The 25,847-nt window shown below is 36.6% G+C and overlaps 1 protein-coding gene across 11 annotated transcripts in view; it reads left to right on the top strand.

Moving 5' to 3' along the window:
- Positions 1-25,847, top strand: part of IPCEF1 (interaction protein for cytohesin exchange factors 1) — a 162,706-nt gene that overhangs the window by 61,130 nt on the left and 75,729 nt on the right. For all 11 annotated transcript variants that reach the window (XM_037819981.1, XM_037819961.1, XM_037819970.1 and 8 more), the window contains one exon: positions 14,466-14,518. In XM_037819981.1, coding sequence (XP_037675909.1) covers positions 14,495-14,518 — 24 coding nt within the window. In that variant the 5' untranslated portion in view covers positions 14,466-14,494. The remainder of the gene's footprint in view (positions 1-14,465; positions 14,519-25,847) is intronic.

The raw sequence follows: 25,847 nt of genomic DNA, 5'->3' as shown, positions 1-25,847 counted from the left end.
AGGAAGAAAAAACTGACCTTGAAAGAAGATGCTGACAGCTGGTAACAGCACGTGAGGATTTGAAACCATGACCTTGGACAAAGAACTAATGTTTTTACAGCATAAAGCTGCCTTACTTTGTCAAAGGATTATTTTAAGACCTCATAAGACTTTATATTTTGCCTTAAAACCTTCAGCTAAAAAAAAAAAAGTGGCGGAGGTGATGGGGAGGTCACGCCTTAACCTCCCAGGTATCTTCTTGGGTGACACTGCCTTAGTAGGCCAAGCTGTCTGCACCCATTCCAGAAGGAGGTGTGTGTTAAGAGGGGAGAATTTTTGAAAAGAGAGGGTTTGTAATTCAGTAATTGAAGCTATATTTACAAAAAAGGAGGTCAAATGTAAAAGTTCATTATAAGATATGCTCAACATTGTCTTATTTGGAAATATGGGAAAATCCTCACTTAGATACTTGCTTACTATGAAATTTTAAATCACTTACACATTTATGCATGCAAGGATCTGACTTGGTTTTTTTTGGTATTTTAGCTGCACATAATATGCTATTTCTTTATAATTTGTTTAGCATGGGAATATGTCATGCTTCTATTAATGACAGGACTAGTTACAAGGACAAGATTTCCATGTGTGTTTCTCTTCGTAAACTTGGAACCATCTTAGTTCCTCTTAGAGAGCAAAACCAGGACATCTATATATTATATAATATGCATAGAAGATGATGCAAACAAGATTCAGAAGTACAACCCCTCCCATTTTATGAACCCACTTATATGACAGATGTCATATTTTGCTGTAATCTTTGCCTAAACTCGATAAAAGATAGATTTAATGAGACAAATGAAAAGTTGTTTAACATAATACACTCCAGAGCCTTATATACGGTTATGTCTGTTGTTTATTCCCTAGCCCTTGTTCCTGATTCTGGGATATTTTTAAAATATCCATTAGTGGTTTTAGTAAAAATTGTTCTTGATGACATTGTTATTTTATTCTTAATTATGGAGTTAAAAAGGGATGGATACAAAAGGGCATGCAAAGAACTACTTTTAGTAGTAAATCTCTTATTTACGTTGTCAAATATTAAAAGATGCTTAAGAGCAAAAAAAAATCAATTGTAAGTAGATTGTAGATTTAATATGTCAGGCAAAACAATAATTCTAGAAGAGAACATATGGTAATATCCTTATGACCTCAGGATGATAAAATTAACAGCAAACAAAAAACACTAACCATCATCATCATTACAATATTGAGTCTTCCAGTTAATGAACATGACACATCCTTTCATGTATTTAGAGTCTTTTGTTTCTTTCAATAATGTTTTACAGATTTCTTAAAGGTCTTGCAGATCTTTTGTTAGATTCATTCTAATATATGTGAAATTTTACAGATATTGCTATATCTGTATCTTCCTGAAAATTTTATTTTCAAGCTGTCTGTTGCTGTTATATTGAAGTGCTGTTAATTTACATATTGGCCTTGTATATATCAACCTTTGTATGCCCATTTGTTAATTTTAATAATTTATCTGTAGATTCTTTTCCACATATAAATTCACATCATCTGAAGCTGCTGACAGTCTTAATTTCTCACTTTTTAATCATTATGGCTTTTACTATTTTTTTTTTTTTTTTGGTGAGTACTTCTGATAAGATGTTGAATGATAATGAGCATCTTTGCCTTATTCTTAATATCGAAGGAAAAGCTTTCAACATTTCACCATCAAATGTGTGATGAAGAAAATAAGAATCTCCCTATTTACTGTCGATGGTGGAATTTGGGAAGGGCTTGGCTCGGCAGCTTATTGCTAATCCACATGGCTTCAGTTGGGGTGGTGAGATTGAAGGGGCTTCTTCCAGGATTACTTTTCCACTCACATTTATGGAGCCTTGGATGTCCTTGGCTTCTTTCGGCTCTCTAGGGCTTACCACAAAGCTTTGACTTGTAACAGCATGGCAGTTTCAGAGTGGCTGGACTTCTTAAAGGGCATCTGGCTTCCCCTCGAGCACGTGTTCCTCTTTAAGATCCTTAATGCAATGAGTTTGAACCTGTAAGTTCATGTAAGTTGCAAAGAAACATATCTATTTAATTAAGAAGCTATTTCTAACCTAAACTCTTTACATAACCAAATTTCAGCCAAGTGGAATTCATAAAAAATAGGTGATTCCTTATATTTTGTGATAACAGACTTTTACTTTTGAGTTAGAGGAAGTTATCTCAGGCAGCAAGTGAAAGTGGCTGATGCCTATGTAAGTGTAAGGTAAGAAGGTGGGTATAAAACAGCGAGTGGGTGAAATGCGACTGAGAACGGGAGCACATAATGAAGGTAGTGGGTGGCCCACAGGAAGCTGGCTGGAAAAAAAAAGAGTTTTTGGCTTTTCTTAAAAGTAAGAATAAAATAACCCAAACGCAAATGGAAAATCTCACACGCGAGGTCTACAGAGGGATGGAAACAAAAAATAAACACGTGTTCCAAGCAAGACGAACTCATCTAGTCAATTACAATCTACGCAGTAATTTTTGCATCACTTCCCAGGACTTTGTGCAGCAGGTCGTCTAATTAAAAAAACAACAAAATTTTCCTATGGAAATAAATGCAAAGTAACAATTATAAAACTTAGATTTCTGGGCTTACGATTCTAGAAATTTAAGAAACACTCCAATGAAATCAAAAGAATGTCCTATTAGGGAGCCAATCATTTGGTCTCGAGCTAGATAGTGTGCTTACATGCTTGTCCACTAGGTGTCTCTTTGCACACATGTTATGATTCCAGACAAAACAAATCTGTTATCGGAGGCATTAGCTTATATGGATTTATGTCAGCAAATATCTCAATTTTGAGCATTTAAGAATCGCCTAAACTTTGCAGTTCTTCCTAAGGAATAATAATTGTATCTTTGTTACACCTCTTACTCTTGCTTTAGAAATTTTGGAGACTCTAACACAGAATTGTCAGCCAAGACACAAAATTCAGATTCCCGTGTCAGGGTTCTTTAGCTGCTTGTCAGGCACAGGAACTTTGGATCCAGTAACCTGCCCTTTTAGGATTCTGACCAGCAAGTCAGCAGCACATTACTTCTGAATAAAGCCTTGGTAAGGATGTGCAATCCCCAAACAAGCTGTATGTGGCTGTCCAGTACTTCCTTCTTGCACTTATTTATGCCTGGCTGACCAGGATCTTCAAAACCATCCAGGGGTAGCTGATCTCTGGTCCCACATGTAGCTAGCTCTCTGGGCAGCCACGTTATAATTGTGAGTCATGTTAGGCCTTCCTTCTGAACCAGTTCAAATTTGGTAGATAGCTTGCCCACTCTAACTTTACCTATAGTTGAGGCAGCATTAATGTAAGTCAACAAATAATTGCTAAGCACCTACTGTCTGTCTGGCCTCGATCTATAAGAATTATTTGAGTCATTCATTCTGTAAGAATGTAATAAGCTTTACTGTTTGGAGAAAAATTAAGTATGCCACCAAGGAGAAATTGAAAAGGAAAAGGCAAAGAGTGTTGTAAGAGGCCGCTCTCCTGATGTCCAAAGTGCCCTGGGTTTGGAGTTGAAGACCAGAAGTCAAATTCTGGCTTTATAACTTGCTAAAGTGTGGAAACCCATTGGTCTCCCTGCTCTGTATGCCAGTTTCTTTGTAAGAGTATAGGTTATTTACCTTACAGAGTTGTCGTGAAGACTGAAAACACCTTGCAAAAATTGTGCCATATTTCAGTATAAGTGCTTCCAAGAGAAGTCGCCCAGTTCTTGATAAAGGTGGCCTTTCCTGTTACTATGGACAATAGTTTAGCTCTTAATGATTTCTACCTCTCCTGCCTGATTAGGCTTTAGGCAGTAGCTTTGCAAAATCATAAGGCTCATTAAAATGCTATTTTCTAGTGAAAGAGCTATCAAGGCAAAAGAGGAATCTTGGCTCCAACTCTAGAGCTACTAGTACATATGGCAGGCAGGTTTTATAACAGTCTTCATAATAGTCTTTCTTTCTTTGGCCTACTTTCCCTCCAGGAATGGTCCAGTCGCTACATGGGGTTTATCTATTTGCTTTGGTGGAATTGTTCAGTGGAATGTTGTTTGGCAAGGCTGAATTAAAGCAATTGACTGCCTGAGCGCTGTGTGCACACAATCTGGATTTCACCAAGCAGAAAAACACACTGTCTTCCACAGAGAGAAAATATGATTATTATTCATGTTGAGAAATTTAGGGATGCCAATGGCAGAAAGGTAAAGAACATCCTTTGCTACTCTAGGTGGCCCCTCTTAGAGGGCTGTGTATGATCTGACCCCCACAGGCTAGAGACAAGTGAATTTAGGAGTCAGAGGTTGTTGCTTAGGGCCCTAGTGGGACAAACTCAGTGGCCCTAGTAACTGACACCTTGCCTGGGAGCCATTGATCCTTCCCATGGCCTCACTGTAAGCCCAGCACACCTTTCCCTATACAATGTAGCAGTTTGGGGGTCAGTGCAGAGCCTTGAGTGAGGCTTGTTAGGTTTCAATCACAACCCCCCTAGGATGCACCAATGCACACAGATAGTTTGGATTTTAGAATGGCTGGCTCCGGAAAGCTCCCTGGATCTGGAACTGACCTTGGAAAGGAGGCCCGAGTGACTGCAGGTCTTATCTGCATCGGTACACTAGGGCTGCGTTTGGGGTGGGTTTGTGTTGAGGGGATGCAAATGGGTTTTGCAGGGTCTCTGCATCCACAATATAAACAATATGAGTTGCTAAAAGTCATCCTGGAGAGCTAGAGGGAGAAATTCCTTGCCCAGTCGCCCTCATGGAGGCAAGGATCACCGTGAAGCAGGGAGAACCCCACAGAAATAAGGGCCTGTGCTGTCTACACACAGGTTTAAGGGAAGAGTGCCGAGGAGCAATGGACTTGAAGCACACACGAGTCTGAGGCCGTCCTCTGGGTGTAGACCATCATTTTGGAAGTTTTGGGTTCTGAAACCTGCAGGAGGGAAGGAGAACCTAGCTGTCCAGAGATGTGAGATGTTTCATGCCTCTCAGTGGGGCATGCCCAACATCTCTTTGCTTTGGGGTCAGGTTCTCCCAGGAGATAAAAGGGGCAGGTCCTCAGAAATCCCCTGCATTTTACCACCTGGTTGTTACTATGGTAATATGCTCTGCTGGGAGCAGAGATTGGCATTATTGGCTGAAAGAAGGAATTTTTACCCCTTAGATTTGTGGATTTTGTATGTCTGAGCCTTGATTGTCAGGATTGACAGCTTCTGTGGGAATGCATAAAGAAAAAGTGAGGAAGAGGCCTGCCAATCTCTTTTGATGGGATATTACAGTATTTTAATGGAGTTGAAAATAAAGTAATTTTAATCATCATGGTTTCTCTGTTTTAAAAATGCTATGGTTCTTAAAACCATCTGTCAGTTCCTTGTCAAAGTGTAGAAAGAGCAGACAAGCAATGCAGTGAAATGAGTGGTAAAGGTGACAGTACAAAAGAGAAAATAAGTGAAAGACTGAGAATTTTCTAAAGCAAATAGAAAATGAATTGGAATCAGAATGACAGAACTTAAATTAAAAAGGGGAAAAAAGGATAAAACCATTTTTTTCCTTCATAGGTTTCCTGGACAAAGTAACAACCTCAAAATACCTCCCCATCCCGTATGTCATTAGATGTGTGCTAATGGAAGGGTCATTTTGCATTTTGCTTTCTTTGTCTCTTGCTCTGCCTTGACAAGTGAAATCACCTGCTAATTGGCAAAACCAATGGATTATTTCATGTCCTTTCCTTTATAATGAGGAAATAGGTTTTTGTTTTCCTTCTTTCCATGGCATGGTGACGATAGACCATCATTTAACCGTATGCATGCTTACAAACAATTCTGGTTACAAGTTAAGTGCAGGCATTTGTTGCCACATTTATTACATGCTTTTTGATGATTGAGACTTCTGTCTCAAGAATGACCAGCAGTTTTTGTTTCCTCTTTAGCTCCAGTTTCTGGATTAAGAGCATTGTACCTTATTTGCTTGTGTCTGTGAACTTTCTATAAATCCACCTGTTGCTCTGATAATGTCTTTATCAAATGCTAGTAATTTTAAAGGATAAGTAATTTATAGATTAATTTGTGGGTTTTTGTTAATTTTAGTTTAGAGACATGTTGCTTTCACTTAAGGCTCTGTGAAAAAGAATAAACCTAGCCACTATTTTATTTCAACTGGAAAATTATCTCAAAATCACAATAAATTGTCTTCTTAAAAAACAGAAACTTTAAAACGTACATATGGTGTTTATTTTGTTGCATCATTCCAACAATTATACTTTCTATTGCAATAACCAAAACAGTTATATTTGGGCCGATTGAACCCAGGTGTATTCTCAGGGAAGTTTTCTCTTGGTCCTTAACAAATACCAATTACACTGGTAACTACTTTCTTTATCCATAGAGTGTCTGTTACATATTGATATTCTTGATTTATTTCCTGGTTTTCAAATGGTATAGGGCTAGGGTCCATCTTCCTTTTCAACTTAAGTAACTTGACAAGAAATTTTTAAAATAAATTGCTAGAATAAGCTTTATTTAACAAGCATGCATTTTGTTTGAACCCAAAACAACAGAGTTATTCTTTATCAGTGCATTTGAAGGAAAGTCTCTTCTTTAAAATTAACTTTATTACTCCCTGTTCTGGTTTGCTAATGCTCCTGCTTTGCAAAATACCAGAAATGGATTGGCTTTTATAAAGGAGGTTTATTTGGTTACAAATTTACAGTCTGAAGGCCACGAAAATGTCCAAATTAAGGCACCAACAATAGGGTACCTTCAATGAAGGAAGGCCAATGGCTTCTGGAACACCTCTGTCAGCTGGGAAGGCACATGGCTGGTGTCTGCTGGTACCAGGTTGTGTTCTAGCTCCTCTCTCAGCTCCTGTGCATTCTTCAAAATGTTGCTCTTGGGCGTTTGTTCTCTCTTAGCTTCCCCGGAGCGAACTGTCAGCAAAAGTCTGCTTTCAACGGCCATCTCCAAAATGTCTCTCTAAGCTGCTCTGAGGTCCCTCTGTTTGTGAGCCCTTTTCTATGACTCCAGCGACCAAATCAAGACCCACCCTGAATGGGCAGGGCCATATCTCCATGGAAATAATCCAATCAAACGTTTCACTCACAGTTGATTGAGTCACATCTCCATGGAAACAATCAAAGGATTCCAACCTAACTAACACTAATACAACTGCCGCCACAAGATTACGTCAAAGAATATGGCATTTTGGGGGACACAATACATCCAAACCAGCACACTCCTTTAATAATGTAACGTGTTTTCCACTTTTCAGGTACAGAGCTTATCAGGGATTCATTTTATTCATTTCACAAACTTAAGGAAAACAAACAACTATTAATGACCCCATTGATTTGGCTACATCTCATGTTGCAGCTTATTAAGGAACTGCTCTTTAAACAGATAACTGTCTCAAATGGGACAGAGACAACTATTCCCTTCAACTCTGAAATGAGGCACCAAAATGTCTCTGGGAGAGCAGACTAAGAAATTTAACCAACCTTGAAGTGTGAAAGCTATGCTATTTGATGAAATTTGTTGTCACACTTGTTCAAACCCTTTAGTTGTGTGCTAATTCCATTAGGAAGAATAGTTTTGCATAATAAGGCTATTTCTTGGTGATTGCTCCCATTCTAGGTAATCACTACCAGTTTTTGACTGTGTATTGTGCCTTAAATGTTTCCCACTTGCTATTTCATTTAATTCTTACAAAATTCTATGAGTTGGTCATTATCTGTTTAACAGATGAACATCTGATACTCAGAGAAATTAAATAATGTTTACAAGTTCACACATTTGCCAAATGGCAGAGCTGGGTTCAAATTTAGATCTGCTTGACTCTAAATCATGTATTTTAGTGCATGTGATTGTTAGGGTCATGTGTCAGCTTGTCTGAGTTATGGTGGGTGTTCAATTGTTTGGTCAGGCTCTGGCCTGATTGTTATTGTGAGGGTATTTCACAGATGAATTCACATTTATAGTCAGTTGATTGTATCTATGCCTGATTGCATCTACAATCAACAAAGGAGATTGCTCTCAGCAATGATGGGAGTTTCCTCATCCAATCAGTTGGAGGTCTTAAAGCCAGAAATGAGGATTTCAGAAGTCAGGAAGAAGAATTTCTCTCTCTACTTCAGCCAGCCCACTGCACCTGGGGAATTCAACATCATCTCCAATCAGTTTCCCCATTTGCAGCCTGCCTTATGGAATTCAGACTTACTAATCCCCATGGTCATGTGAGCCAATAAACCCGTTCCTGTAATAAAGATATTCTATACATAGAATAGCCTCTTGGTTCTGTTTCTCTGGAGAACTCTGAACAATACAGTGATACAGTGCAGTAGTTCTACTTTGTTTTTGTTTTTGTTTTTTTTTTGGTTGTATAGTCATTAAATAATCTGGAAACCCTATGTACCCCCTCATACTTTAAATTTGCACCTAAAATTTTCATCAAAAGTTTAAATAGTTGCAAAAGATGTAATTTCTGGCATATTGTAAAACTTGATATTTTAAAAGGTTATGTTTGTCATTAAATATAACCTATACAGTCATAGATATCTGATACATACCATCATTTAAAAAAATAACTGTTATGAGTTGCAATTTTTACATTGCTTTTGTTTCTCCTGGAACTCATATTTTCAATCTTCTAATCTTCTGCAGCTTAGTTTTTTTAAAAAATTGTATTCTAGAAACATATATACAATCTAAAATTTCCTCTTTTAACCACATTTGAATATATAACTCAGTGCTGTTAATTACCTTCACAATGTTGTGCTATGATCACCCTTAGGGTTTTTATTCTGTTATATACTATTTTTATGCATGAAAATCTTATATTGATCACTCTATTTCAGCAAAAACCTATGTATTTAAATTGAAATTAATTTAAAACTTTTTTCAGGGGCATAATTCTTTAACTCATAGCAGATTTCATTTGGAGCAAGTTATCATTCCAATAATTATTGTTGAACAAATAGCATGAACATGTTATTATACATTTTGATAAATAATGACTAAATGCAAGAGATAAACATTTTTATTGAAAATGCATCACTTAATGAGATGGATGAGGTGCCTCCCTCCAAATTGGTCATATATCCATGGATCAATATTATTTATTGCTAGAATGATAGAGTTCTGAACCAATTCTAATCAGACTATTGCTTTTTATATATGTAAGCACTTAGAAATATTTTCCACAAAAATAAATAGATGGGACTGGAGAAATTTTTGGACTCATTCTAAATATATGCCGAAAATCACATGGTGATCTATGACAACAATGATTTTTAATAATCAACAGACATCTCTTTTAGGTTTTTCTTTAATTGCTTTGAAAGCAAAGAATTGGAAACCTTTTGATTGATGCAATTTTTACACTGTCATTAGAGTTTTATAATTTTTTTAATTTCTGGGAATTATACCAAAATCCTTTACCATGACATATCAAACAATTATTATTCCTTCCTTCAACTCTTTCACTTATAGACACCTTGCTTCAGCTGATATTCTCTGAAGGAGTTTGGTATATAGAGAAATCATTACTTTAAAACATCTTCACCCACATGGTTTATTTTTTCTCATAAAAGGCTTTTATTGTGTGCTTTAATATATTTTCATCAAAACTTTGGAGCTGTAGATTTAGCTTTTTAATTTGTGGATACCATATGTCTTCTAACCTAGTTAGTAGAGCCAGTTTTCATTGTCCAAACAATAAGCAAATATATTTACCTGCACCTCCATGACCACAGTTTCACTTCCTAGTTCTTCCTGATTATAGTTAATATGCTTTGCTTTGTATTGAAGAGTAGAAACAGGAATTGAACTTTGATGATGTTGATGATAGTGGTGATAATGATTTTATTAACTTTAATTTCTAAAATTTATAAGCACTCGATTCCTACCAAGCAACAATTACCTTTCTTTCCTCCATAACCACTGATAAACTCTTATTTATTTTCTGTCTCTATGAATTTGCTATTTCTGGATATTTTGCATGACCAGAATCATAGCGTATTTGTTCTTACATGGCTTGCTTATTTCACTCAACATAATGTTTTTTGATTCATCCATGTTGTAGCAAGTATCAGAGCTTCATTTTCTTTGGCTGAATAATATTTCATTGTGTGTATGTACCATATTTCATTTAGTCATTAATCTGTGGAAGGACACAGGTTGTTTCCACTTTTTGGCTATTGTGAATAATGCTTTTCCGAACATTGGTGTAAAGGTATCTGTTTGAGTTCTTGTTTCAATTTCTTTGGTTATATACCTAGAAGTAGAATTGCCGAGTTATATGGTAATTCATATTTAACTTTTTGAGGAAACATTATACTGCTTTCCACACTGGCTGCACCATTTATAATCCCACCAACACCACACAAAGATTCCAATTTCTCTGCATCCTCTTCAACACTCGTTATTTTCTGTTTATTTTTTAAATACCAGCATCCCTGGTGGGTGTTAAGTTGTATCTTACTATGGTTTTGATTTGCATTTCCCTATTGGTTTGTGATGTTGATCATCTTTTTCATGTGCTTATTTGGCTGTTCATATATCTTCTTTGGGAAAGTGCCTGTTCAGTTCCTTTGCCCATTTTATAATTGGGCTGTTAGATTATTTTTATGATTCTTCTGCACAAAATTATCTTTGAATAATTTTGGTGAAACTTTCAATTTCATGTATGTCAAACTGTTTCAAAGAAGTAATTACTAACTGGAACATGCACAGATAGCCTTCACAAAGGCATTTCCATATCCTGCTGCCCTCCACTCACCCTCTCCAGCCACTAATTGCATACTATTTGCATCAGTTTGCTCTTTGATTGGAGAAAGCCTGACATGAACACTGTTTCATTTCCACATCCTTCAGATTGGGAAGGAGATTTCTAGTGGGATATCCATAATGTCAATATTCCATTAAGCAAAGTGTTTTGGAATTTGTGGGGTTTCTTTATGGGATCTCATCAGTAGTTTTGTAGTTTTATTGTTTGGATTTTTAATTCATTTACTCAACAAATATTTATTGAATCACCTGGTGTACAAAGACTGGGCTACAGCAGTAAACAACTGAACAACGCATTATATGTTATATAGTGCCTGCCCTTGGGTAAGTTATAGTTAGTAGGGAATCAAATATTAAGCAGCTAGTTGCAAAATTAATCATTGAAGTACAATTATGAGAAATTCTATGAAGAACAGAGAAGGTTCTATGAGAGCATATAAAAGGGGACTTGATATATCACAAGGATCAGGAAAAACTTTCTTGAGTAAGTGTCATTTGGTCTGAGGTCTGGACAGTTAGATGGTACAAACCCTCTTGGGTGGGTCTGCTGAAGAAGAGTATGCACAAAGGTTCTGAGATTGAGAGGAATGTGTTTAAGGAACTTGAAGAAAAAAAGGCCGGTGAGTCATGGAGGTAAAGTGAAAGGGACTTGGAAAAATCCAAGATGGCGCTGGAGAGGAGGCAGAGGCTATTATCTCAAGACCAATGGGAAGCCATTGTTAGGATTTAAGAAAAGAGGTGAAATAGTCAGATCTGCATTGGAAAGATCCCACTCTAGGCAAGAGAGAGAGCTGGGACATCAGCTTGGATGCTCCTGTATTGGTCTAAGAGAGAGATGCCGGTGGCTTGGACTAAGGAAGTGGCAATGGACAGGAAGAGAGTGGACATCTTTAAGAGATAGTTACGACGTAGAATCTGTACAAGAGAACTATTCCTCAGGATCCAAGGAAGGCTTAATATTAGTGCATAGAACAATATATACTCAACAAGCCCCACTGCTTAGGTGAAGAATTAGAGATGATTTTTTTCCCCTTTTTCTTCAATCATCTCTTGTCAATCCCATGCTTGTTTTACTCTTGGAAATCTGGCTAAGTGTGAGGATTCAGAATTCCACTGAAATAAGTCATCTGAGAGTGTTATTAACTACTAGTTGAAACAAATCAGTTAACAACTTTTGTCCAACCTGTTCATCACTGGGGTACAGAGAGGACTGTGCTTTGGCCCTTGCCTTGGACATTCTTGTTGTTGAACTGGGGGGACAGATTTGTCCAGAGAAACATGGACCAATATCTTGGCCATCGTAGAGTTATGAATATGCCCTTTGGGAGATGATGAGCAAGCTAAGATAGATAGTACCATGGTGGTTAAAGGAGCAGGCTCCGGAGTTCAAGTTTGAATTCTGACACATCCATTTACTAACTTCCTCATCTAAATTGCCTAAATTTCTTCATCTATGAAATGGGGCTTTTAATAGTACATTATTCATAAGGTGGCTTTGACAATTATATGGCGTGATAGACAAGAATCATTTAGAGCAGGGCCTGGCACATAGTAAGGGCTTAATAATTTAGCTATTATATTATTACATAGAAGGGGAATATAGTCTATCTGGTTAGGGTCAGGAAGGGTTTCTAACTTTTCTAACCATTTAATATCATATGCAAAGGGTATACATAGTTGACTTTTAATAACTGCTTACTTAAGGAATGCATGTTTTATCATAATAAAATAGTTTGTTGAGCATTTATCACATAATAGGCCCTCTTCTAAGCATTATAAAGACATTTTTTCATATAATTCTTATCCAACCCTAAGGAAGAAATATTATTATTATCCTCACTTCACAGATGGGAGGCCTGAGGCCCAAAACTATAAGTTACGTGCCCAGGTTTACACAGCTAGTAAAGTAGCCAAGCTGGGATTTAAATCCAGTCCAGAACAATCCAAAGCTTTTGCTTGTACCCTCTACAGTATGTATTTCCTTCTTTACCTAAAAGTGCTGCTGAATTCAAACGAGCTTTTAATGATTAAGTATTTTCTCAAGCAATGGATACTAAAAATACATTGCTATAAAGTCAATAAAATATTTATAACATTGTATTTAAACGTTTTTATTGTGCAAATAAATGCTTATTGTAGAAAGTAAATACATAGGTGAATAAAAAATAAATCACTGGTTACTCCAACTCTCAAAGACAATAGCTATACACATTTCGCTGTAAATATCTTCAGATTTTTTCTGAGGCATTGATAAATGAGTGTGTGTGAGTAAACTATGTTTTTATGACAAAATGAATGGGATTATCCTGTACATCTTTTTACATCCTGTAAAATATTCTTTAACTTACTTTTTAATTAACATATATTGTGAGCGTGATGTGATAGTGCTTAGCAGGGATCATGGCACACAGTAAAAGCTCAGCAAATGTTAGCTAACAATGGCATTAACATTACGTTCAATCATCAGAATTTCCCTCCAGATAGCTATACCTAATTTGAAATCCCAACCACAACATATAAGAGTATTCTTTTCAACACACCTCTACCAAATATGGCTTCTCTCTCTTAATTCCTTCCTTCCTTCCTACTTAACTTCCTTCTTTCTCTTTTTTCTTTCCCCCTTCTTTTTTGCAAATCTTGAACATTAAAAATGGAAGTGTTTTAGTTCCTTTTCATTTTACTGTTAACAAGGTTAAACAATTGGTCATTTGTATGTTTTATTTTAAAAAATTTTCTCTCACTCATTTTTCTATTAGTTTGCTTATAATTTTCTTATTGGTTTGTAAAAACTTTCTCTATAATACAACTCATACAAAAAATGTCCATTGAAGATATTTTCACCAGCTAAGGATTTGCTTTTTAACTCAAGTTTTAGTATTTTTAAATAAACAAGTTAAAAAATTAAGAAATTAAATTTAACAGTCTTCTTTTTATTATGTTTTCTGTCTTTGGCAACTTATAAATAAAGGCCTTATTCATACCCATGTGATACAATTATGAAACTTTGACATTAAAATGGGGTATCCATTCTTCAGAAATTTGGGGAACATCGATATAAGAACTAAAGTCAAACAGGGAATGGATCTGTATTTGTGGCATCACTGGGAAAAGTCTGAAAGACTTCCTCTGCTCTGGGGGGAGTTTCAGTGGCTTGTGGATGTTTAACAAGGTTCCTGGCTAGTCAAACTCTGAAATTATGAGGTTTTAATATTTTTGTTTCATTTGCTTTTCTTTAAAACCACAGAACATCTTATTTTGACAGAGTGATCAGTTACATTTTTGAAAATATTTAGCTAATACCATCAAGATGGGAATAATGGATCAAATATTTCCACATTTTACATTGTGTTGTTCAAAATGAGGAGAAAACTATTTCCACTTTTCAAAAAAATTTATATGTATGCAATACAATTTTAAGAATATAAATCACGTACATGTCTGTGGACTTGAAAGAATACTGATGAATGTGCGTATGAAATTCTGGCTGATTTTACGAATGCAATTCGGAACATTTGCCTTAGGGAGTTTTGAAATAATAGGCATTTAATGCATTGTTTTTATTTGTGAAATTCATCAATCAAAATAGAAATGCCTTTTTACCCCCTTAAAGAGATATCTACTTGTATGAGTACTTTGGTCCCACATTTAACTGAAAATCTTTTTCTCTTCTAGCTCCTGTTTCTACCAATTTGACATCGTACATGGCTACTGACGGCAATGCTCTTGTAAGTACCCTTTGGAAGACTCTGAAATTTAGATATTCCTTGTGCGTTTGATGAATGACAAGGGGACTTTGAGTTTAGCTAGCTATTGATTGTCCTCTACTGGTTGGCCACAATGAAATCAAATGACCCTTTTGTTAGGTTTCAAGGGTCTTAGGATCACCAAGCGTTGTGTGAGAGCTCAGGATATTTACATTTACAAATCCATGATTTTAATGTTCTGTACCTACGTAATATCTCTGTGTTTTTAGAGGTTACCGATGATACTAGTGCTGCCTGTGATCTCTATGGAAAAGAGTCTGTTAATTATTATGCTGAAATTATTTACTCCTTTCAAAACAATTTTATATCCATTAATTTGCTTAAAACAGGTAATTGAGCTAGCATGTAATCCCTATTAAACAGATGAGGAACCTTTTGCAGGGAGAAATTAAGAAGCTGGATATTAGTAACATGTGACATTTCTCATAGAAAGGGATGTGAGACAGTGTGAAATTATATGGTGTATATTTTGGCAAATCAAATGACTGCAAGATGGATCCTTGGGGAAAAAGTTTTGGGAAAGAAGTGATGCAGAATCAGAAGAGTGTTGGGAGAATACAGTACAGACTTCCTGGCCAAATAAGGAGCATGGGCAGTGCTTTCCAGATGCAAATTGGACAGTGGATGTCAAGGCAGTTTGGTAATAATGAAGGAGAAAGTGAGTTAACTAGACAGCCGTTGGAAGAGACATTTTGCAGAAAAACAGAGCAGCTGATAAATTCTCTGCTTGCCTTGTTAGCAATTTCATATCCCAGGAATAGAGACAGCATTGAGAGCATATTAATTCTGGTACTATTTCTAAATAAGGAGGAAAGACTTGTTAGTGATGAAGAAAATGGAAACATTGGGAAACAGGACTGCATAACATTAAAATGAAAACACAAATTATAATCAGTTGTGTACCCTAGTTGTAATCCTCTGGACATGAATGGGTAGGTGTTGTATGACAATAGAAATGCAAGTAATCACAATGTTTTGGCTCAAAAGTGAATCAATCAATAGACACTGGGATTTTGAGAAGAGAAAAAGTATTTAGCTAAGTCTAGCCTTGCAGAGACAGGAGGATAAATAATTCCTCAGATCTGTCTCCCCAAGCAGATAAAGTGAGGGATATTTATTGGATTAAACAAATGTTAGGGCTATTGCACATTGGGATTGGCTAGTAAACATTCCAATTTAGGATTGCAAATTGGCTACAATCATTGGCTGTGTCTACATTTAAATTAGGGATTGCAAGTTGGTTATCAGTGGCTGATGGGTTCTGTTATCTTGAGTAGTGGGCTTGTGATGTTGCCAGAGTTTGTAATGGTCAGTCCTCTTGCTTTCTTTCAGGTCCAGTATTCCTTTTCCAGTTGTCTCCGTTCATTTTGATTTTGCTTGCAGGGTATTTTGTGTCCCAGGGTTATTTTAAATTCAGGACTCGGGCAAAGCTAATTATGGCTGGTTTGGCTAGAGCTGTTAAAACAAGAACTTATCTATGGGTGTGTAGGTGAAAAATTGGGAGAAAAAAGGAATGGAAACTTTTGCAACCTAGTTAGGAAGGGAACTGCTTTGGAGAGGGATGCAAGATGAAAAAAACCGGTCAGAGTTCGCTACAATAAGAGGATGAAGAGGACCAACTAAGAGAATAAATGCTGCAGCATTTATTTTTGCTAAGATTCGGTAAAAGGTGTATGCACAGGATGCTAAAGGCGGGTCATATGGTCAAGGGTAACAGCAAATGGATCTGTAAAATTGCAGTCAGGAAGGCCAACTTGCAGAGCTATCCAAGCTTTATTAAAACGTGCAAAAAAAAGCACGTGATTGTAAGCATGTGTGTGTGAGTGTATGTGTGTGTATTACATGGAACAAAGAAGCAAAAAGGAAGAAATAGAATTGTTGGATCCTTGGGAAAGGTAATGCAGTGTCTAATTCTTATGTCGCTCCGTCTTTTCCACTGAAAGAATGTGATTTTCCAGCTGGAGGTAACGGGTCATATGGTCAAGGGTAACAGCAAATGGATCTGTAAAATTGCAGTCAGGAAGGCCAACTTGCAGAGCTATCCAAGCTTTATTAAAACGTGCAAAAACCACGTGATTGTAAGCATGTGTGTGTGAGTGTATGTGTGTGTATTACATGGAACAAAGAAGCAAAAAGGAAGAAATAGAATTGTTGGATCCTTGGGAAAGGTAATGCAGTGTCTAATTCTTATGTTGCTCCGTCTTTTCCACTGAAAGAATGTGATTTTCCAGCTGGAGGTAGTTCATCTTACATGTTTAAGAAGAAGTGGAAGTCAAGATGAGAAGAGAATACCTAAGCACTTTGAATTAATCAGTTCATTTATTCATTCAGATGTTCATTTAACATTCCCAGATGACCTAACTTGACTCTCATGTATCAGGTACTGTACTAGGTAGGCTCTGAAGGTTTAATTGTCACTTTAGATAAGTTAAAATCCCCATATCTTCAAAAGGAAGTGTAATCCTGGGTATTGGAACGGAGATGTAGATGTGATGATAAGAGAACAAATTCCATTCATGTAATCCCAGCCCAGAGCTGTTACCACTGTAATCGATAACCTGCTGCCCCGTGAACCCAGGGCACAGGTAAATTCAGTTCTGGTTAGTGGAAACTCTGGCTATTTATGGGTCTCTCTCATTTCATGAGCTGACCCCCAGCCCTAGGCTCAGTCAGCCCGGCTCTCCTTGTGTGACTACTTACCTGTTATTTTACCTCACAGCCATCAGTGTCTGGGCTGCCCTGCTTTATATCTCTCTTAAGCATTTCTTCCAGTTGCTTTTCCGTGATTCCGCTACTTCATCTTTCCATTCAGAAAATTAGTTCCATTTTCTGCTGTCATTTGTTCTCTAAATAAAATGTAGCCCAGGAGACCTACTTTTGCAATAGGTAGTTTCAGTAGGCTTAACGCATTTGACCTAATCACATCCCAAATTATACTCATTTCCACTAAACTAACATTTATTGAGCTATATGTGCTATATATTCTGCTTGCTGCTGAAGTACCAAGACAAGGGGCTTCCTTCCCATCTGAGAGGCTGTGGGTGGGAAGGAAAATCCTTTTAAGGCATTTTTGTTGATCCTAGCCTGATAAGCGTTCATTGATCTCGGTATGGTACGTGATACTAATGAAAATGCTCAAGGAAAGAGATTCAAAGCAGCTGGAATTTTATTCTGTGCATACCAGAATAGCTTTGTCCTTTCTGGTTAAGCCCAGTTGTTGCTGTTGTTTTTACTTGCTAGTATTCTTTTTTCTCTTCTGAAAGAAACATCAGAATTTTCAAAGCTAAATCTTCACATGGAACCCAAAGTTGTAACTTCACATAGAACCAAAAGGAGGCTGGTTCTACCTCCGAAATATTTCTCCATCTTCACAGCCACAATGCTGGCCCAGTTGCTCTGCTCATTGCACTCTTTGCCTCCCACCTGCCCCACTCAGATTCATTTGCCACACTGTAGCCAGAATGAATTTTCTAAATGCATGCTGATTATGTCACTCACTTGCTCACATCTGTTCAATGGTTTCCCATTGGCCTTAGGATAACATCACCCTTTTAAACTTGACTTACATGGCCCTGCATAATGGGGCTTTTCTGATCTGTCAGTCTACCTTTAGAGGCACCATCTCCCACCCTCTAAGGCTGGGGCAACCGGGATCGTGTGCATCCCTTTACTGGATGCAGTTACGCTCAGCTCTTGGTCTTTCGTGTGTCTGACTAGCTGTCACTTCTTGAGATGCCCTCCCCAACTCCCCAGTTTGGAGTAATTTGCCTCTTCTGTGTGCTTCTTTTGTACCATGTTATAACACTTATGTAAAAACTTCATTATCCTTGTTTACTTGTCTCTTTTCCAAGTTTGACTGTAGACTGTGTGGGTGAGCTCGCTTGACATTGGGTCCCTGGTCTTGGAACCAAAGAATTAGTGCAATAACTGCTTGTTGATTAAACAGAAGCCATGATATACCAAATTGTGGCCTGAAAGAAAGAATACAACAAAGCTATGTGGCCATAGCTTGTTGGGAAATCAACATTATTATTAGAATTGATACAATCCATAAACATCTCTCAGAATCCATTTATACAGTGCCCTTGATATTTATAAGGCTTTCCATGATTCACATTGTGGTGACACTAAAGTATTGTGCTCAAAAACACTATTGTTTAACTTTTTTATGGTTAGTTTTGCACTAAAAAAAAGACTCTTACATATGAACTCTAAATATTTGATCAGAAAGTTCTCTGGTCTTAGATAGACTTTAGTAACAAGATGCTTTCACTAGGAAAGGAAAACAGGATTGTTTAAAAATGAACAAGGCTCATAGGGAGTGTGACAGACCATCTCTTTTACCCTCGAACACAATTCTTTACCCAAAGCTCCTGAGTTCTCTTGATTCCAGGGCTGACCTAGTAGGGTAGAAATAATCTTAGATAAAACTTCATCATAGTGTTTCCCAAAGAATTCTTTTAATACAATCCCTTCATTAAAAGACCTCCTTAAAAATGTCAGCTGATAACTTTTTGCTGAAACAAAAACATATGCAATAAATCCTGGTTACTTTGCTTGGTTTCCGTGCCGACGAAGAAAAGTCCAGTGAATGTGAACGAACATTTACTTCTGACACTGGAGTTAGGTTATTTGCTGTTTCCTGGACTTTCACCTGTGTGTGGATCTGTTTAATAGCAAACTGCCACTTGCTGTGTTTGCTTCCCAAGACAGCTCTGCATTCCTTATTTGTAACACATTTATTGCAAAGCTACTATGTGTAGAGAACAACCCAAACATGATTTCTTCCCCTCACTCCATCTCCGTGCTCATGCTGTGGGACCCAGCATCTGTGATATTCAGTCATATTTCTGATCAAGTAAGAAGAGGAGCTGAAATTTCTGTAGTTTGCTTTTTGGGCTACATCAGCATAATCCTCGACTGATATAATTGTGCTAGAGTTGTTGTGCACAAGGTGACACACAGAACCAAACTCAGAAGGCTGTTGAATATGTTTGCTGACCCAAGTGAGACTTAGGTGGGAAGTGCATGACAGCCTTCTGGAGAGGAGATTACCGAGTAAGGGTTAAAGGCACTCTTAAGGTACAGTTGTAAAACTTCTGTTTTTATTCCCTCCTCAAACATTCTTTATTTCTTGGGTTCCAGATTCTCAGTACTTGGAGGGCAAGGTAGAAACAAGGATGTTGGAGAAAGCTATTGTGGTTTCTGAGGAAATAGTCTTTTAGATAGAAGTAGAGATTTGTTCAGCAAAATTCCCTTATACCTTCAAAGCAGTACCAAAGAGCAGCAATCCTGGCAGTTCAAATATAGAGTCAGACATTTCCAGGGGATTTTCTCTATGGCTGTGCCACTTTGGGGCGGGGGGAGGAGGTGAGAAAGGCGTTGAAGAAAATATGTTGCTTAACTCTGCTGATGTTATTTATTGGTGTAGGCATTTTGCACCTCTGAGTAATCAAGCTGTAGATGACTTTCCAGATACTTGTCAAATCTGCGCTCAGTGCTAAGCACTAGGAAGATATGATAGGAGGTAAAAATTGGTATAAGACACAGTCTTTTAGTCAATACTGATTGAGCACTATGTGTCAAACATTGTGTTAGGTGATACATTTTGAAGGTGTGACATGTTCAGTTTCATGAATTCTCTCTTGAAGTTTTGCCCAATCATTGACAGATTTTAAGATTCCCATGTTCTTCTTGACTTTAATGGAAATGCTTTTTTTGTTTTCCACTAAGTGTGCTGCTCATTTGGGAGCTGAGATGGATATATTGTCACGTTACAGTAAAATCCATTATTAGGAGATTTTTTTTTTTTAAATCAGGAATGGATATTAAATAAGGTTTAGTGCTTTCTTCAGCTGCTATGGATGTGATCACATAAGTTTTCTTCTTGGAGCTTCTTGTAGGTCTTCAATAGTGGGGTGAATGGGCTGTTGAGGGGTTAGATTGCAGACCAGGAATAATGCGGCCATTGCTTAGGAGAGAATTGATAAGAATCTGACAGTGGCAGCTATGGTGGACCTGGAGAGGGAAGAAGGATCTGTTAAACTTTAGCAAGCAAAACAGGCAGGGGTGATTGGGTAAATGTGCAGGAGAGGGGAAAGGGACAATCTGAGATTACTCACAGGTTCTAGGTTAGACCGTTATAAATAGTGTCACCACAATGCATGGAAATGTGCAGATACATAAACAGACAAACTGTAATATTTATTTTAGAAGCATGAACAAAGCATTGTGGACACACAGAAAACAGAAGAAGCAGAATGATATATAGTTAAGTAATTAAACTTTGGAGTCATACAAGCCTGGGTCCTGGTCTTGGCTTTGCTACTAGCTGTGTGTGATCTTTGGGGAAGCTGGTTAACCACACCAACCTAACTTCCTTTTGTCTGTGAAGAAGAGGATTAAAATAGTATGCATCATGTAGATCTTTGGGAAATAACTAATAAAAATCAATTAATTAGCAAATAATTAACACTTAATATGAGTGTATTACATAAGCTATCTGCCTTCTAAAGTCAGAAAGCTTTCCGATGGAGTTTCTTTTGGCCTGGGTCTCAAAGGCTGAGTAAGCTTTAACAAGGTGAAAAACAGGGAAGAAAATAAAGTATTCAAAAGTAAAGAGTTGGTAAAATGTCTGGGATTTGTGCAGAATATAAAAAAGTTTAAGGTGCCAAGAGAGGAAGCAGACAGGTAATTGTTGGTGATACATTGAGGCCAGTATGGGAAGGGACTGCGTATCATTTGCATGTGTCTCTACGATGGAGTCTTATAAATGAAAACACTGACTTCCATTCAAGGATAGTCCTGTGAGCCCACACGCTGACAGCCCACTCTGCTGCACACGTATAGCAAAGATAGACAAAGAGAGACATAGAAAACCGAAAAGGTGCAGCAAGGCTCAAACAGATAATAATCATCTCTGTGGATCAGAAATGAAAAGCAGTAAGCATGACTGAAGTCATGGGCACCAGGTCTGGAAGCAGGAAATAGTTTGCCTCCTATGCCATGTTAAGGGGAGTTTAATAATAATAATAAAAAAAGCTCCAGTAATTAAGGTGAGAGCTAGACTTGCTGCTTGATGTCAGTGGTATGTAGCTGCTCCCCCACCTGTGAAAGAGGCTACAGAGAAATGGAGAAAACTGGTTTCCGAATCACCGCTTGGGATTCTAGATTTAGACAGCCGTGGATCTAGGGAGGAGGGAGTTATAGACACAGCTTCAAAACCAGGAACCACACTTGGTTGCCTGCAGGATAAGTGACTGAATGCACAGTGTTCTCCATATTTGACTCTGGACATGATCATGGAACTGATTCTGCACCAACTGGGGACAACCTCTAAACCACTAAAGAGAGAGCCATGAGCAGAGCAGAGAAAAGAGAGAATGAGAGAGAGAAACACTCCTACTCACAATTTTGCAAACTGAAATGCCAAAACATAAAAAAAATCTGATGCTAAGAAAGACAGAATTTAGAATAATTAGGAGGCAGACCCATTTTAGATTAAATTAATTTTTAAAATTCTCACAAAAATTTCAAGTATGAAGCCCAAGAATCCTTTTAGATATTGTGCAACACAATTGGATATAAATAAAAAAGATAAGTGGATTTTGAAAAAAAAATTAGAATGATTAGAAAAGGAAAATATAGCCCTTAAAATGAAAAGCTCAACAACAGTATAAACTCAACACTGGATAAATTAAGAAAGACAAGTAGTAACTTGAGAGCAGTTTTGGCATTTATACAGTACACTCATGGCACAGAGACATAAAAAACATTAAAAATTAAGAAAAAAGAGCTAAGACATGGTAGGAAAAAGATAATAATCTCTAACATATATCTAATAGGAGTCCTAAAAGAAGAGAATGGGGAGTGTCAGGAAAGCACTTATTTGAAGATCTTAGATAATTTTCCATGCTTGAAGAAAGATATAGTTTATCAGATCAAAAGTTCACTCTAAGGATTGCACAGTATAAATAAAAATAAATCTTTAACTAGACATACTTGTAATGAAACCACAGAATAACAAAGATGAGAATGTTTTGAGAGTGAAAAGATGGATCACATACAAAAAGTGACAATGAGACTGAAAGCAGAAATTTAATCAATAAAATAGATACTTAAAGACAAATGACCAAAAGAAAAAAGAAAAAAAAAAAAAGACAAATGACCAAAATTTTCAAAGTGCCAGGGGAAAGGAATTTTAGACCCAGCTAAGTATCATTTGATTTTGAGGGTAAAAATGCGATATTACAATACACAGAGGCTAAGGTAATTTACCATCTATAAATGGCCATTACAGGCAATATTAAAAAAGATACTCTAGTAAAAAGAAAAGTAGATTCATTTGGAAGGTATGTGATAAAAGAAACAAAGATGATCACAGAAATTGATAAAATATGTCATTAAATTTAATTACCTATGGGTGAAAAATAATACCATTTTTAATGGAAAAATAAAAATGTTGACTAGAATAACTATAGAGAAAGCATTCAAGTAGCTGTTAAAATGTGCTAAGTTACATGTTACATTCATGATGAATTTAGAAATACTAAATTGAACATCAAAGGAATAACATAAAAAAAGGAAAGAAAGGGAAAAAGGAAAAATAAAACGGATGAAACTGAAAATACAGAATAAAAATAACAATAAATGTAAATAGATTACACTCACCTAGGAAAAAGCACAGATGATTAATTTATATTTTTAAATAAAAATCTGGGTATATGCTACTTATAAAGGAAAGAGCAATAACACCCCCACACAGGTAGGTTGAAAATAAAAGGATGGGGATACTAATAAAAGATTCAACCTTCAACCAAAGGAAAACTAGTATAGTTACAGTCCTATCAGATAAAATAGAATGTAATGTCAAAAGCATTAAATTTCAAGAAATTGATGATATAGAGATCATGCTCTTTGAATGAAGTGCAATAAATTTAGAAACCAAAGCAAAAAATTAGTCAAAATTAAAAATATCACATTGGTTAGAAAGAAATTATTTAGAATTGAAAAATAAGGAGGTGAAATAGAATTTTAAGGTAAGTTTATAGCTCTAAATGTACTATTAAAAACTTACAGTTATGATTGTACTGTTAAAAACAAAGATTAGAAACAAATGGGTTAAGAATTGACTCCAGAAATTAAAAAAAGAATAACAAAGTAAATTTAAAGAAAAAAGAAATAAAGAGAATAAATTAAGAAGCAGATGTTAATGAAATAGAAAACAATCAACAACAACAAAGAAACAGGTGGAAGCAAGGCTAGGGAAAGCTTTTTGAATAGGAGACCAAAACACATCCCATTTATCAGCATATGACTGCGTAATTTTTCCTAAAGTTCAGTTTCTATGATGTTTGATATAATGACAAATGATCATAATGTGAATTTTAATACATCATGTGGTAAATTGTGCCTGCAAGCTTTGTATATATTTATATGTGATAGGTCACCAAATGAAGTTTTTTAGTCTTCCTTTAACAGTAAAAGTCCACCTCTTCAATAAAAATGAAATGTGTATTTTACAAAGCAAAATTTTTCAAAAATTTTAGATATGAATTGGGCAAATTCAGAATTTAGAATAATTGTCCAGTTTCACCTACTGGAAGTTTTTCCCAACCAGAAGAAAATAGTATGAGAAAAAATAACTTAGTAGGCTCTGGATATTTATTATGATGATGAGTTATAATTGCCCTGTTGAGAAACTGTCATATGAAATGCTCAACTGTTTGCTTGCTTTCTTTCACTCACTGAGTGAAAAACCACATGTAAGATCTTTTTGAAACTGACTGGTTCGCGGATTCCACTTCCTGTTTTGAGGAGGAAAATGTATCTTCAACTCACTCAAATTCTTAAGATTGTTTTCATTCTCTCATGTGAACCAATTTAGGTTTCAAATTATGTATGTCAAGTGAAACTGACACTCTCTGTAATTTGTTATTTCAAAAATATGCAGTCTGTTTCTGATCGGAGAAGACAGTTTAAATGGTTATGCAGATTTTATAATAATCTGTCTTAGGAGAAGTGCTATCAGGGGAGGGTTGACTCAATATCCAAACACCCCCAGCTGCTTTTTTTTTTTTTTTTTTTTTTTTTTTTTTTAAGCTGCATACAGTCCTTTCTTGGAGTTGGTGCGCATTCTGTTTGAGGTATTGTCCTGCTTAGGGGATGCCCAGAGCTCATCCCAGCCAGCCACAAGAATCTAGCCGAGTGCTCAAGGCTAGTCTTGGGTAAAATTGAGGTGTAGCTTATAGTTTGATTGGGGGGGCAGCGGGGGGGGGTATTCCTCTAGAACCAGCCCTAAATTTTGATGATGGAGCTGTTGGGCCCCCAGTCCACTGAAGAGCTCCCTGGGCTGCAAGGGATGGGGTGGAGGAAAATACACTGGTCCCGAGTCAGGAGATGGAAGGTCCCTTCCCTGCCTCCCTTCACAGATCGGATGGCTATCCTCTAGGGACCCCCACCCCCCACACTCCCCTTCTCTTTCTTTCTTTTAAAGCTGCTCTTTTTGCTTGAGTAAATGTCATTCCACTTTGTTCATCTGGAGCTGAGCTCTCTAGGAAGGCTGTGTCTACAGCTCCCTTTGCTCTCTATTCCCTTGGTTCTTTGTCTTCATTGCTCCCTGGAGACCCCCAAATGCCAACATCTAAAAGCTTTTTTTTTTTTTTTTTTTTGCCTTTAGTCTTATCTCTCAGCTACCCAAATAATAAAGATATTTGGGCTAAAATATTTTGTTAATATGTACTAATTAGGTTTTTCTTAACTCAGATAACTTGGCATATCAAAAAAGACCCCAAGATGCCATATAAGGAGATGATGGGAATTTTAGACCAGAAGGAAATATTTTGTGAAGTGGGTCATGATAGTCATGGGCCTCAATTTTAGTAATGTCATGAGTGTAACATATCTTTCTTTGCCTAAAATAAAGGGCTTTTATTGCCTTTGTTTTGTCCCTTCTTCACATAGATGATTAATTTCTTTGGTTATAAAACTGCATTCCAACATTCATAGAACAAAAAGTTAGTGCAGGATTTCTCAGGTTATATATTCCCCAGGAAATATTTAAAAGGTAATTAAGCAATTTACCTTTGCTGAAGGAAATTCAAGTCATACTTAAACAAAAAAAGATGAATATTTTGTTTACTAGATATGATACATTTGTGTATTATATATATAATACATATCTATAATCATGTAATCATATATAACACATAATTTTTATATCATATGGGTATATGGGCATAATATAAGTTGTATTATTACATGGAATATTGTATATTATCATATAAGCTTA

This window comes from Choloepus didactylus, chromosome 2 (genome assembly GCF_015220235.1).
Source record: "Choloepus didactylus isolate mChoDid1 chromosome 2, mChoDid1.pri, whole genome shotgun sequence".
NCBI classification, from domain to species: domain Eukaryota; kingdom Metazoa; phylum Chordata; class Mammalia; order Pilosa; family Megalonychidae; genus Choloepus; species Choloepus didactylus.
This window is presented reverse-complemented; position numbering and strand designations above follow the sequence as displayed.